The sequence below is a fragment of the Opisthocomus hoazin genome, chromosome 13 (assembly GCF_030867145.1).
Source record: "Opisthocomus hoazin isolate bOpiHoa1 chromosome 13, bOpiHoa1.hap1, whole genome shotgun sequence".
NCBI lineage: Eukaryota > Metazoa > Chordata > Aves > Opisthocomiformes > Opisthocomidae > Opisthocomus > Opisthocomus hoazin.
This window is the reverse complement of record NC_134426.1, coordinates 16,183,391-16,199,018: the sequence shown is the minus strand read 5'-3', so window position 1 is coordinate 16,199,018 and position 15,628 is coordinate 16,183,391. Positions and strand designations below refer to the sequence as shown.

At 39.0% G+C, this 15,628-nt stretch overlaps 1 protein-coding gene across 2 annotated transcripts in view; it reads left to right on the top strand.

The window, feature by feature from the left end:
• Positions 1-15,628, top strand: part of CCDC60 (coiled-coil domain containing 60) — a 64,826-nt gene that overhangs the window by 16,883 nt on the left and 32,315 nt on the right. For both annotated transcript variants that reach the window (XM_075434470.1, XM_075434468.1), the window contains exon 2: positions 13,090-13,181. In XM_075434470.1, coding sequence (XP_075290585.1) covers positions 13,090-13,181 — 92 coding nt within the window. The remainder of the gene's footprint in view (positions 1-13,089; positions 13,182-15,628) is intronic.

The following is a 15,628-nucleotide window of genomic DNA, read 5'->3' as shown; positions in this document are numbered from 1 at the left end:
AATGAATAAACCTCATCAGACTGAGACATTCTAGAAATAACTGCTAGGTAGACACAAAGCTAACTCATATACTTAGGAACTTAAGAGCCAGTAATTCAACTCAAAGTACCAGGAAAATTCTTTAAGCCCTTTCTCCTTCCTTTTTTTTTTTTAACTCAAATACAGGTGGATGCACTGAATTTTAATGAACCTTACTAAAGTAAGCTCTCAGGTGTTCAGAGACATCAGTAAGCAAAATCACCCACATAAAGCTGATAACTTTGAACTCAACTTTCTTGCATGAAAGAGATTTTCTAAAAGAAGTTATGAAGGTAGTGTCTCAGAGCTTGAGATAGAAGTTTTTGGGACTGATCCACTGTGTGTTGTGTTTATGAGGTAAAGCTGGGCTTGCTTATGCATCCCCAGTTCCTTCCAGAGGTGAATCTAACCATAATTAGTTATTCCTTCTACCAATAGTTTTCCTGTCACTATGCTGACTAAAAAGACTTTTCTTTCTGAGTTCAGAGATCTAGTTTGTTTGAAATAATATCCTTTAGAAAGCACAGCCAGCTCTTTCTTTCTTGTGAGTGTGGCGTACTTGGGCAGCTTTTGCTTGAGAAAATTGTGCCAGGAAGCCTGTCATATTGTATTTTTTAATGTGTTTTTCTTTGTTGCTGGGGTTTAAAATGAGTTTAGATCCTATGAAAAATACCTGCTTAACAGTCTTTGCAGAATAAGATTTTCTGTTTATCGACAAAATCAATAGGAGTGGTGTGTGTGGCTCCCAGGACCTCTCAGAGAATGCATTTCGGTGGGAATGGATGCAGGGATGATAATAGGTTTTGGCCCCAAATCCATTTATTTGCTAAGTGGGCTGCAGCAACTTACAAGAAAAGACTCCAAAGCCAGTTTCTTTTACCTCAGTCTGTATAGCCTATCTCACTGCATTGTCTGCATTATGTTGTCACTTGAAATTTTTCTCCATTGTAGGTCTGACAGTGCAATAGGAAGTGGCTCATATTTCTGAGACTTGTTTTCTGGGCCAATGATGGTACTTTTAGTAGAAGTCGTATCTGTTCCATTGAAAAAGTAATTAACTCTTTAGGCAAGTGTGCACTTCAATCAGACCTATTAAAAAATTACAAGGCGTATATTTCGGGGGGGGGAATTTTGTTGTAATATTGAATTTTCAGTAATTTAGAAATTCTAGCTAATGTGACTGTGGGTTTAGAGAACAAAGGCACTTAGTTTGCTGGATTGATCCTTCATCAGCATCCTGTCTTTTCTGTCTAATGTGTAGAGGTTACACATAATTGGTGTTGGTGGTACTGGAATGACATACTACCCCTGTGTGAAGGACGAAGTCTATGCATGAGTTTAAGGTATAAGCTATGCACGAGAGGAAGAAGGAATTAGTTACTGCTAGGGAAAGAGTGCATCTCAAAGGCAGTTTACTACTTAAAAATCAGTAAGATACCGCCGTCTTCCTAAATTGCGTAATTTCTTTACCTTTTGTGATTATTTGTTTTTAAAGCCTCTGTTTTTCCTGATTCTGATTGTACTTCTGTGAAACATCTATTTAAGCTATTTGGGCAGCACAGGGTAGTGTGAAGATTATTACACAGTGGTGTTACTTGTCTCGGGCTCCTGAGCCAGTTTAGCATTTGCAGTCCTTTGCCATTGCCAGCTGAAGTAACTCCTGACTGTAAGGACCTGTGAAAAAGAAGCAGAAGAGCATCCTAGAAAAGCTAATGTTTAGCTACAGGCCACCTTGATGCTTCTTCCTTGGTGCTGTAAAATTTAGTTTCTACTAGACAACAGAATTTCATCTCAAGCTAAACCGGCTCTCCTGTGAAGCAGGACAAAGCAGATGATCACTGTCAGGGACCTTCACTGTCAGTGAAGAGTTCACTAACTGGTCAGTTGAGCCAGTCATCTCAGCATATTTACTATGAATCTAGATGCACAGTTCTGGAGATCGAAAACAGCCACTCTGCTTCCCTCCGAGAACAAATCCAAGCAAAGGTCACATCAGAGCGAAATGTCTTTTAGTCAGCCTGTAAAGAAAACAGATCATCCTGCTCACATTAAATGCCAAGATTTTGAAAGTAACTGTTTGAGGGTTTTGAGGTCCATGAGGAGTTGCGATAAGACAGAGGAAAAATGTAGAGGGCAAGGTGTCAACAGCACATCTGAAATCTGCTTTAACTTCAGTGCTAAGCATCCCCATGAAGAAGAGTTGTGGAATGTTAAACTAATATATGGTTGAGAAGAAAGGAGGAGGTTCCGAAATTTGCTTCCTTTTAACTTTCTTCAGCAATAGTGACAAATGCTGTAAGATTCAGTCAGAGTGTGGGAGGGGATCTGGCACTTCCAGGCTAAGATGCAAGCTTCTGGCTTCACAGACCTGCTTTCAATACCCCCCTCTTCCTATATACGTTGTGTGTGACCGGGGACAAGCCAATTTTGTTCTACCTTCATTTTTCATATATATTTGACAAGAATGTTGTGAGGAATAATGTCTTAAAGGTTGTAAACTACCATAGTAATGGGGACCACGTAAGTATTAGTTATAGATAGGCTTTGGAGTCTTCACTGCTGCTGGATGCCATTGTAGCCCCTGTAGTCCCTCCATCCCTGCCTAGACAGAAGACTGTGTCCCATCCATCACACTCAGAGCCAGCCGTGCTTAGCTATGCATTTGTGACCTCTGGGTATGATTATTACTGCTCATATCTGGGAATGAAGCCAAAGGAGAGGTAAGGTCTTGCTCTGTTTTATTAACAGACAGACAAGAAGAAGTGCTGTGCCTTAAAATAATCCCTACATTGGTGTTTAGTAAGTAAAAGCCAGCATGGGAGGAACCATGGAAGTTTAGAAGGAAACAGGAGGTCTGGGGGTTTGGGGGCTTTTTTTCTGACCCCTGAGTAATGACGGAACAACTTGAAATTCAAACAACATAGTAAAGAGTTAACAATCTTCACAGCTGAGAACAGCGAGTAGTGGCCAAACCCAGCCATTAATTTCTGTATGTACTGTATGTAATTTCTGTATCGTTTATTGAACTCGTATCCTTCACACTCTTTTTTTTTTTTTTCCTCTCCTGTAAGAGAGGAGTGCTTTGATTGTTCTTACCATGGCTGTGTTTTAGTTTTGTGGTGATTGTCAACTTTGGTGGTGTTTGTCCTCTACCAGGTGGCAGTCATCATGCTTTTTATTCCATGGTTTTTATTGATTTGGTCAAAAGTAATTAAAGAGATAATTTGTTCTCAGTTACATTTCCTTGAATTTCCTGAGGCTGGTAACTCTGCTCTCCAGCTGTGTCTTCCCCCATCTCCTTCTCAAATTAACTTTGTTCTCACTATGAAATAAAACAGAATAGCATGCTCTTTTGTTTGTTGCTTTTGGATTGAATAGAGACTCTGTGCTGTAGCAGATATCGATCTGATTATTTTATTAGGTACTCCTGCCTTGGTTCATGAACTTTCATGTTTTTAGCATAGCATTCCAATAAGAAATCCTGTGTTAGACTAGCAGAAGAAAGAAACTAATTTTTTAGACATGCTTATAGATGTTTCTACTTTTAGTGTCCTTTGTGCCTAAAGAGTTCTCTTCAGCACTTGTGTAATTTATTTTACACTCTACTAAATGCAAGAAGGAAGTGAGCACTATTGTGGTGCAAAAGGGTTTTCTTTTTTCTCAGTTTAACACAGATTATGTTAATTTCTAGTAGAGTGGATTTTTGGCGATCCAAAATGTCTTTGGGACATTTGGTCTTCTGGAAGAAGATCTGGGGAGAACATTTGCAATTCTGACTTCAGTAGGGGAAAATATCTAGAAAAGGATAGCTAAGGCCAAGTAATATTTTCATTGCTAGTATACAATCAAAAATGTGAATAAAAGGCTTTGGGAGTACTGTGTATACCTAAACTACTGGCATGTTGCCCAGACACCATGTAAATGGCAGGAACAGAAGACAGAATTATAAGCAGTATAAAGAGAGATGTCATAGAGAAGTGATAATTCTTGGTTTGCTTGTTTGCATTGACTTCCAAGGACACATTTCAACATTTTTCAAATCACACATTTTTCAAGTCATCTTAATGAAAAGAGTTTATGGACACTATAAAGACGGCAGCTCAAATAATGTGGTTGCTTAAAGGGTTAACAGTAACTGTAGGGTAAATGTGCTGACAACAGTGTTATTACAGCTAAGACTGATTTGATCCAATTGTTTTACAAAACTTAACCAAACTTACCAGAATTAGATAAATATTCTCTGGTGAGAAGAAAATAAAAAGAGGATTTCCCCAAGGAACAGGATAAACAGAGGGAAATCAATGGAATAAACAACACTAAGCTGTGCGAGCTGGTTTTGTTCTGAAAACAACAGTCTTTCTGTACATATGCTTTCCATCTCTAAAATAGCTGAATGCTTCATAAATGTTAATGAAAGAGAAGTGCTATTTTTCCCATTTCAGACACAGGGAGTAGAGGCACAATGAGCTGTGGAGCTTGTAATAAAATTCATTGTAGTCCAAAAAAAAAAAAGGCTTCTGCTAGCTGGGATAAGGTGTTAAATGTTTTATTTAGGATGTCAGAGGAAATTTCAGACAGAGGTGAAATTGAATCTACTTATCCCAAATTTCATTCTCGTGCCTTCACTAGCAGACAACCTTTCTCTCACTTTGCAGCTGCCTCTTTCCATTTTCTTGATACGTCTATATTGACAGTAATGTGTTCATTGGAGTGCAGAGCAGGACTGGAACTCACTTGCTCATTAGAACTACCCATGGTAGAACAGTGGGGTGAGTGCCCCTTTCTGTCGATATCAGGACCATTTCTGACCAGAGACCAAGGAATGGAAGCTGCTGCAGCAGCTCTTCTCAAGTGCTCCCCTTGGCAACAGAGATTCTCAACTGCAAAGCGCTTTGCATTATTGATATGGTACAGCATAACCTTAACAAATCAGGTATCTTCTCTTTGATGCTGATATATATTTGTATCTGCAGATTTAGTTGAGATGGTTTTTTCAAGCTGAGGCGCTAAAATAGCATTGGTCTTAAAGAAATCTTAATTTTCTGCAATATAATCTTAGTGAAGTCCTTTTCCTTGGAGCCTCTTGTGTTGGATTGAAAATTCTCTTTTGGTCCTGATGTCTGTTCCATATTTCCACATTCTAGTGAAAGGGCAGAAAGGGTCAGTATCGAGCAGCAGCAGGAAAAGAAGAAATAGGAAAAAAAAAATCCTGAGTACTTGGCTAGAATACTGCCTTTAAAATTCAACATTTAGAATCCCACCTGCGGAACAGCGGTAGTCATCTCTATATGTAGTGTTTCACAAAAGATTTCTAAACACTTCTGTAAAATTAAAAATATATTTCACCAGGTCAGTCTTGCATTTGGATGACTAAATGTTGGCTTGTGATGAGGCTGTGCGGATTTATTTTCATCAAAACACATTCACAGTTTGCAAATGTAATCATAATGCTCCTATTCAAGTGACGTATTAGAAGGCAAGAGTTCAATAAGTGTGTCAATCTGCTCTGTTTGACAGTAACATGTAAACTTAATGAGTTACCCAGAATGAAAAAACTTCAGGAATTGCCAAGGAAATGGGTTCTTTCACTAGCTTAAACAAAAACTTTGAAAATGTACAACCTAAAAGCACATTTATTGTACCTCAGCTCTCCATCCATAGATGGCATATGCAGCACCAACTTGGGCTGTTTCCACAGTGAGATTTGGAGAAGAAAGTTAGAAATTCTCAAAACTTACAGAATGACATTTGCAAAGATGACAGGTGTATGAAATAGAGAGAATGTTTAATAAAAGGAAGGATTTGCCAGAGTTGAACAATTTTTAATCTCCAGAATTATTAAGAAAGAAAGTGGAAGTATTTGGGAATTCTTAGGATAAAATCTAGAGTGTCTGCAGGCGATGGTTTGTGACTGAAACAAGCTATTCAAAAGAATTTGTTCATCCAAAAAATACTTAACGAGCCTGCACTTTCTTTTCTAAAGATGAAGAGGGCACACAGAGGGGCTGGCGAAGGCAGTAAGCGGGAGTGCCAGGGTTCCTATGGCATCGAGCTCCACCTGCTGCAGTATCGCTGTAGTTCAGTTCACCTAGAGCTGCTGGATGTGATCTCAAGAAAAACGACTGTAATCATTTTCATGGGAAACTTTTGGGTCGTTTCCTTGTGTAATCTCACTTTAGGTGATGTTTCACATATTACTTTATGATTTTTTTTTAAATTATTGTTTCTTACATATGGAGTTGTATGGTATTTTGTTACTTCGCTGTAATGAAAGCAGGAAATGATCACTGAAACAGGCCTTTTGATGGCTTAAAAGCAAATTAGATGAACTATGATGAAAGTCTTCATAAGTTGTAAACACTAAAAAAAAAACCCCAACATCCAAACTCCAAAGATTGTTCAGATTGTCATGGTAATATATTGCTGAGTTTAACAAGTTAGACATACCAGTATTGTTATCTCTCATTTTTTATATCTACACTGCAAATTAAAAAGATAGAGTTCTGTTCTATAATGATGTACTGTTACACTTTTACGCTCAGAATGCACCTTTTCAATACATGCCATTGAAATGAAAGATAATGTTGTAGAAAAGGAAGCTATTCCCTTCTGTCTTCTGTGACAAGGCTGATTGAATCACAGTATTGGTGCCTGAGTGGAGGGGGTGGCGTATGCGACACCTCCCTCCCTGAGCAGCTGTGCAAAGCTTAGGTAGGTTCACAGCGCTTTTTCCTTTCCTCATGAACTGGCAGAGCTGCCTGGCCAGAGGTGGGATGCAGGGAAATATTGCACCTGGGAAAACTTTTCTTCAGTGCTCTGTGGCATTAGACGTCTGAAATGAATGTAGCTAAATGGCTCCAGACCCTATGCTAGTGGTGCTTCCAAGCCATTTAAACCCATTGAACCCATCAGGGCTGCATTCCACCACTCTTCCTTCTCTTGAGTAGTAAGTTGTTCTGAGAGACTCTCAGTTGGTTTTAATCATGTTATTCAAGGTATCGCCAGCTGCAAAAGCAAGGGTACCTGACTATTGTCAACATTTTGTTGCTTCTGCAAAAAAAAAAAATTGTCAGGAGCAAAGCAGACTGGAAATTCTGCTGTTCCAGTGTGCGAGATGCTTCTGCTCCAAGTTCAAATTGGATTTCTTGTAGCTTTCTCTTTAAATATAGACAATGTGTGCAATTTGAAAAAAGAAAAAATAGGCATCCCACCAGCATCAGTCTGCTGCATGCTATTCACAGAGTGGAGAATATGAGAACTGGTACAGGTTTACAGTGTTTGGTTTTGTTGCGTATTGCACTGTGGGATGATGGTGTGGTGGTTACCATTACAGATTACAAATAGCCATGCAATGCAGAGAAGGTAGCCGTATGGAAATAGTAATAGAAGAGGAGAAAGAAGATTAAAGGATGTCCAAATACTTGGAATTTCTTCAGGTTTTCATTGTACTCTCAAACAAATGTGTGGCCTGATACAAATTAAATACTGGCCAAAACACGAGAACTTTTCCAATTTCAAAACCAAAGTGTTTCTGAACCAGCGTCTCTGAAAGTGTTTCGCCTACAAAATCCTCTGTTCCATCCGTCTGGCACCTTCCTACCTTTGAGAGTACTCTGAAATTTAGAAAGGTAGCGTCTTTTAGAGTAACTTATGTTCTGGATAGATCATTTGTGTTCATGAATATACGGGAATGTAGTTATGAATATTTCAGACTTCTTATGCTGGAAATTTGTGGTTTTTTAAAGAAAAAAGGGTTTTGTTTGGCAATTTATTTCTAAAATCCCACCTACTTTTGAAAGCCTGTTTTCACAAAGACATTGAGTATTCAGAATCTGGTTCTTACTACAAATGGTTAAAATAAATAACTTTGGTCTTTGGAAAAATTATACCAAATATTGACGATTAAATTTATGTAAGGATAAATAGCTAAAATTTGTTTTCGCTGAAGTTCTGTGTAACAGACTCTCCATACTGAATGCGTACTCATCCCCAGTAATCTCTAATGACTTACATTTCCTATAGGTGAAGTATGGGTGCCCACTCAGGCTGTAAAATGATTCCTCTGATGCCGTGAAAAGTGGAAATTTGACATTCACGGGTATCACCTCTCTCATTCAGTGCATGAATGTGTTTTTCTCAATCCCTGAGGTGGGCTCTGGGGTATGTTGGGAGCCCTCCGTGAGCCTTGTGCTGCTGAGCAGTGTCGGTTTGCCATCTGTCTCTGCTGCTGATCAGTCTTGGTCAAGTGCACTCCAGCCTCATGAAACAGCGGAGCCTTCAGGCTTCTCTTTGATGTTTCATTAGTTCATCCTTATACTCTGTCTGCAGAAAACCTGCTTTCCATTCCAGCTACTTTGCTCTTAGTACCATTTTTGGGTTTGAGGTTGTTTGGGGTGTTTTTCACCAGTTTTCTATTTATTTGTGGTCTGCCTCAGTCATTACATTAGAACATTCGTGTTTGCAGTTCTCCAGTGGCAGAAGATACTGTTCCTTACACTTTGAACCTTTGTTCAGCTGGAATGTTACACAGGAACATAAATTTTGAAGGAATTTTCTGTCTTCTCAAGTCAATATTCCAACAAATAAAATGCGCTGCTCTTGAGTTTTGTTGGGGTTTTTTTAAATACTTGAATATTTCCAGGCTTTGCTCTGTTGTGGGAAAACTGTACAGCATAGCAAGTATTTCATCTGCAGCTCTGAGTCTGCTATGCAGCCTTTTTTGTACATCAGCTCTACCCTGACTACATGGATGTGACTTGCTAGGGGCTCCAGCTTTGCTTTGCTTGGAATCAATAAATGAGCTCTTTGATCTAAAACTAGTGCAGAAAGGAATTACTGTTTTCATATCCTTTTAACATGAGCATCATACACTGCTGAGTGATCTAAAGTCTTTTAGTAATTTACCTATACATTTTTTTTAATGGGAGGGAATATGTCTTCTTTCCACTTGAATAAACTGAGGGTTGAAGGAGTTCTAAAAGTGTGCCTGTGTTTGACTTCAGGGCTTTTTGAGTCTGTGCCTTCCTTGTCGGTGAAAGCACAGACCCAAGAATAGTGGTCTATCACAGTGTGTATCTTCAGGGAAGAGCAATTACAGGTAAGTAATTTCCTACTCCTGGTTTTGGAAATCGGATTTCTTTTTATGTTAGCCACAGTAGTCTATATAATAGTCTTTCAAGAGAAAAGTTAGATTTTCTCAGCATTTAAGCATAGAGATTTACACAGCATGTATGCATTTTGCACAGTAACTTGTCAGCAGGTACTTCATATAAGAATCTATTTGTGCACCAGAGTTACTTAGTGACATTTTAAGTTTTTCTATAATAGACTAGCTGTTATTTTTGCTTTAGTTTGCATTGCTGTAGAAAAATGTATTTTTATCACGTAATTTTGAAAATTACGGCCTGCTACAGTACAGGTAACTAGCAGTATTTCAGATATGGTTACATGTGTTTGTTCATTTTTTAGGAACCAGTGAAAAAAGATGTGCAGGAAAAACCACCTGAAAAATTGGCTGAGGTTGCTACTATCATAGAATCATAGAAAGTTTTGGGTTGGAAGGGACCCTAGAGGTCATCTAGTCCAACCCCCCCACAGCGAGCAGGGACACCGCTAACTAGATCAGGCTGCTCAGAGCCCTGTCCAACCTGGTCTGGAATGTTTCCAGGGATGGGGCCTCCACTACCTGTCTGGGCAACCCGTTCCAGTGTTTCACTACCCTCATTGTAAAGAATTTCTACCTTATACCTAGCCTAAACCTACCCTGTTTTAGTTTAAAACCATTACCCCTCGTCCTGTCACTGCTGTCTCTACTAAAAAGATTGTCCCCATCTTTCCTATCAGCTCCCTTTAAGTACTGAAATGCTGCAATCAGGTCTCCCCGCAGCCTTCTCTTCTCCAGGCTGAACAAGCCCAACTCTCTCAGCCTGTCCTCCTAGGAGAGGTGCTCCAGCCCTCGCATCATTTTTGTAGCCCTCCTTTGGACCCGCTCCAACAGTTCCATGTCCTTGTGCTGAGGGCTCCAGAGCTGAACGCAGAACTCCAGGTGAGGTCTCACCAGAGCAGAGTAGAGGGGCAGAATCACCTCTCTCGACCTGCTGGCCACCCTTCTCTTGATGCAGCCCAGGACATGGTTGGCCCTCTGGGCTGCCAGCCCACATTGCCGGCTCATGTCCAGCCTTTCGTCTATCAGTACCCCCAAGTCCCTGTCAGCAGGGCTGCTCTCGATCCTTTCATCCCCCAGCCTGTATCGATAGCGGGGATTACCCCGACCCAGGTGTAGGACCTTGCCCTTGGCCTTGTTGAATCTCCTGAGGTTCACACAGGCCCACCTCTCCAGCTTGTCCAGGTCCCTCTGGATGGCATCCCGTCCTTCTGGTGTCTCAACCGCACCACTCAGCTTGGTGTCCTCTGCAAACTTGCTGAGGGTACACTCGATGTCGCTGTCCATGTCATTGATAAATATATTGAACTAAGAAGTACTCTTTCAATCCAGAGGTGAGACTACTGGTGAAGCTGTGATTCAAGATCGAGTTAAAGAAGGCAACAGACAAACACCATGTTTGAATTCTTCAGATATATATCTGCTGAATTCAAGGTTTAAAGCCTTACTGTGCATAGGGAACCAGCCTTTTGCTGACTGATGAACATTTCTTAGGTTTTACATAGTAAAACTTCTGAAGGTATCAGAAAAAAATCACTGATGAGATGTAATTGTAATTTGGCAAAAATAGTGTTCTGAAAATTCAGTTTAGCTGTATTAGTTATTCCATGCATCTGTTCTAGAAGACTGACCTTTAAACTGTATTACAGTTTAGCACAGTAATGGACAGTACATTCAAAATTGCTTTTTACTTCAAAAATTCATATTTTTATAAAAGCACATCCTTAGATCTCAGAAACCTGAAGCTGGAAGGGCTATTCCTTTGGGTGTTATGTAGAGCTGCACAGATGAAGAGTTGTTGAAGATTAGCCTATACCCCTTTTTTCAGCCTTTGCCTGGTGTGACCTTAGCCTACAACTTTACATATTGAAAGGCCTGGAGATAATTTTACTTAAATGTCACTTTTTGGTCTGCACAGAACAGTTACTGTGCTGAGTCTGTTCCAATTCAGCCAAGACCCCCGAAGTGTATGTTCTATTTGATAGGTCTGTCATATGACAATGCAGAGTTACAATGTGATCTGTGGCTGTCTATCCCAGAGCAATTCAGGCCTTGTAAATATTAAGAAAATGTTGGAAATAACCCACATTTTTTATTTCTATGTATACATTTAACAATTTACTTGAATTTTATTTGACAATCCTGTAAAAAGTTTTAAATTTTTTGTCATATGTTGCCTTTGTTAGCTTGTTTGAAATCTGTTCCATCACCTTCCTCTTTAGAACAAAACTGAAAGCCGGGCAGCTGACTTGACCACGATGTTTTTATAAAAGAGAAGAAAAAATGTAAACAAAAGAGAAAGGATACCACATTTGCAATTATATGAAAACTGGCAACTACCGCTAATGATTTTTTTTTTCTGTAAGAAAGAAAGTGAAAGTGTTAGCCTGACTTCAGCATCCAGTAATATCTCACCTATCACAACACAATATTTAATTTGCTTTTTTATCTAACTCAAATCAGTCAGATTTGTTGGAAGCTAACAAAGTTGAAAAGTAAGATGTGCTGTGGAAGTCCTGCTAAAAGGTGCAGCTGTCCTACTGACAGAAGTACTCTGGTTTGAACACCAGAAACGTTCCACCAACACATTTATTTATCATTTTTCTCTTTTCAGTTCTCACAATTATGAATTTTATCTATACATCTCATTAAAAAGAAGTCTTTTCTTTTGTCTGTACTTTCCAGAATGTTCTCTTAAAATTAAAAACATACTAAGAAAGGGTGAAGTATGCAGCTCAATCTTATCATAGAAGCTGTTTTCCACACAGAGCACCAATTGTTCCAGCAATCAAAAATGGTACACGCAGGTGATGATAAAGATTTCAAATAAGAGTCGCAGCCTCCCTGGAGTTTTCTCTACAGATCCAACTGAGATCTGCAATATCCTACTGCCTGCTTTCCCAGGTGCATAATAAAGGATCTTCTTTATTTCCTTTACCAGGAATTTATTTTTCTGAACATCTTAGGCACTTATGAAATGCACAGAACTGCCTCAAGGAATACTTTAGGCTACACCTTGGTCTCTGTGTACCAGCATTATGCCTCCCGATGGATGGCAATCTAGCGATGCACTTTTTGCACACTGAGCACTGCCTCAGCTGCATATTTTATTACCTAACACATGCAAAAACACTACATATGCACAGCATGCAATCATAATTCTACAAAATTGATGCAGCTGTTCTCTTGAAACCCCAAGGGTACTTCTAAACTAGGGCTAGTTCAACAACAAATACAAGCTTTCATCTCCTATGTATTTCAGTTCTGTAGCTGCTTAGAAGAAAAAATGGTGCAGGCATTTTGAACAAGGTACCTAGCAGGTGATTTTAATTCCCTTACATAAAATTGCTGACCTGGTTTGTACACTGTAAAAAAAAAAAAAAATAATGAGAGAGAAAGAAAATAAGAAAACCATCAAGTTCCTTGCTCCAAAACCAGCAATGTCTGTGGAGCTTTTCGTGCTGTTTTGTTTTTACAAATGTCAGCCTCCTTGTTTTGAGTCTGATTGAAAATTTTTCTGGACTCCCATGCATCTATTTTGTAGTTTGTTAATGCCTAAGCACTCACAGCAGCTGTTCTTAAGCCTAGGCCATTGAACAATCTCTTCTTCCTGTCTAGTAGTTTAACGAAGCTCAGGTGTGCGTAAGTGCCTGTAAGATCTCTGTCAAACTGGAGGTCAGCCCATGAGTTAAAAGCTGTTGGAACACATGTACACATGGGCATGCACAGCGGTATCATATAAGGGTTGTTTACATGCATGTGAAATGACACAATGCTGTCCCAGATGATGACCATCTCAGAAAATAGTTGATGATTAAAACTGAACCCGGAGACTGCACATACCTTCTCTATGCTAAGCTCTTCTTAATTAATGCCATAATACTTATTTTCAATTTCATCACTTTCAGTGTGATCCACCAGAACCAGTGAAAAGGCTCTCCCCGTTTCGAGAAACAGGAAAGAAGTTGAGGACTCTTACTAAAGCTCTATCTCACTCAAGGTAAGGGAATCCAGAGCACACAGAAATGGGCCAGTCACGGTGAAGGGAATCCGGTTCTGCAGTGGCAACCGTTGGATTATAGGTGAAATAATCAACTGTACTACAGCTTAGAAAAGATGGTTTCCAATTCTTCCTTTGTAGGCTTTATGTATAGTCAAAATGTTGTTAATGCTGTAGGAGGAATGATTTTTTGATGGCTTGGTCTATATCAATACTATTTTGTTTTAGTGTTCTTGATAAAGGTGCTTGTTACTTCTTTGCAGTTTTTGCAGGACATAGTGTGCCAAGATTTGGTAATAAAGTAGTAAAAATGAGTAATGTTAGGATGAATAATGTCCACTATGTGATGGAAAATCATAATGAAAATATCTATCACTGTGATAGAAATACCTGCATGGACTCATTTGGAATAGACCCACTTGAGTCTCAGGAAGATATTGACACGGAAGGAATCGATTGTTGTGCTCCTTATCGGATGGGCAGTGAGCTGTTGCTACAGTACATGGATTTGCGATCCTGTATACCTTTTAGCCAGCCGCGTTTGAACAGCAAGCATTATCTTATGGGACTGACCACATGCTGGGTGTGTATGCTTTTCTTAGAAAATATCTCCTATTGACACTAGACACAATAAACTTGTGTCTCAGCAGGGCATTTCTTATGGTCTCATTAAAAAAACAAAACAAGGGAGGCCTATTGGGAATAGGCTTTAGCAAAGAGTACTCTCCCATTTAAGGTACTCATACTCTTAAATGTACTTAGGCTGTGTTGTCACCCGTGTTTCACCATTGTCACTGCAGGTGGTGCTTAAGTTGACAAGACTGAGGCTTCAATATGCTTTTCTGTTGCAATCACACATTCTAATTACCCTCCAAACTTGCCGACAGAGACCATTCACTCTGTTTGCTCAGTATTAGCTGAAACAGTTGCTAAACAACATAATAAGCCTTGCAGTAAGTGACTCAAGGGTTTTCTAAATTTTCCTGGAACCTTCTAGCTTTCTTGATGCGAGTGTTAAGCGAAGAAATGAGATTCATTTCCAACTGAAGCAGCAAACAGTAGTACCAAAAGATGATTTACATCTGGCAAGGTTTAGTTACAGCCTGCTGCAAATAAAACTGACAAATTACTACTGCCAGCCCCAGCAGGGTACAAATTACACAAGTGTTTACAAGGTTCTTAGACTTTAAGTCTTTGAAGAGCATTCACTAGATAAAAATAGTTGAATTAAAGCAAGCAGCAATAAGACTGACATCTATATAAAAACTTAATAATTAGGTTAAATCCAAGTGAATATGACAGTCAAGACAACACATGATATTGCATCAGCATAATGTGTTGAAGACAAATCAGGTTCTTGCATTGTTTGACTGAGATTAACTGTGCAAAAGCCAAGGAAGTCAGAGAAAAGCAGCTTCTTTGCATGTACTACTGTAGAGGAATCGGAACTTTACATTTCACAATAATGTAGTGGTTTGAAATATTCCCCAAATTTTACATCAGAGCAATTTATAAATTTTATACTAGTTACTCGTGATAACATTAAATTTCATTCTTTTTTATCTATCTTTGCTCCTAATTATTTTTATTATTCACTTACTCTGTTAATTCAGTTTTAGTGACTTTTCATTTGATAAACTTGGCTGAAAATAGTAATAAACCATAAACAAAATAATAAATGCTATGTACTTTGGAGGCTGGACAAGCCATTTTAGTAAAGCATGACTTGTTCTTGCCATAAATGCATTGTTAGTTATGTTTGAGTCCCTGCATTCATTGTTCATTGCTAAGGTTCAGTGGGATTGTCTTGTTGAGGTCAAGTTAAACTTCTTCTGATGATAACCTGCCAAAGATCAGTTTACTTCTTGATATATGAGTTTCAGGTGCTTGGAGCTTGCTTTTGGTTGCTTTGTGTTTTCAAGTGAGTGGGATGAAGAATACTTGCAAGTGTTCTGGAGCACGGAAATACCATCGCCATTGGTACTAAAAGGCTCGATTTAAAAAAAAAATATTAACAAATTGATTTGTAGACATTTAGATGAAGCAAGCTGGACCATTCATTTCAGTACAATTTACAGTTTGAACAAAAGAAGTGTCATTTTGTTAGCACGTTAACATGAAGGAGTCTTGATTTGACACCTGTTGGGAAACAGGCTTTTGAAATACCATTAGGAGCTACACAGCATTTTTTTGTACCTTGGCCAACCTAGAGATCTTTAGCATCAGCTGAGCTTTTCCACAGCATTGAAATTCTCTCCAATTCAGTAGACTGAGTTTCTAATCCTGTAATTGTGGAAACCTATGAAATTAAATTTTATTTCATAAAAATCTAGATCATCTTCAAGGATATAGTGAGCAACATGATATAGCACTGGTTTCACAGAAGGTGGTGGGTTTGGGCCCTTTTTATGAGGGCCTAGATCTGAAGGACTCAGTGGCGTGAAAAA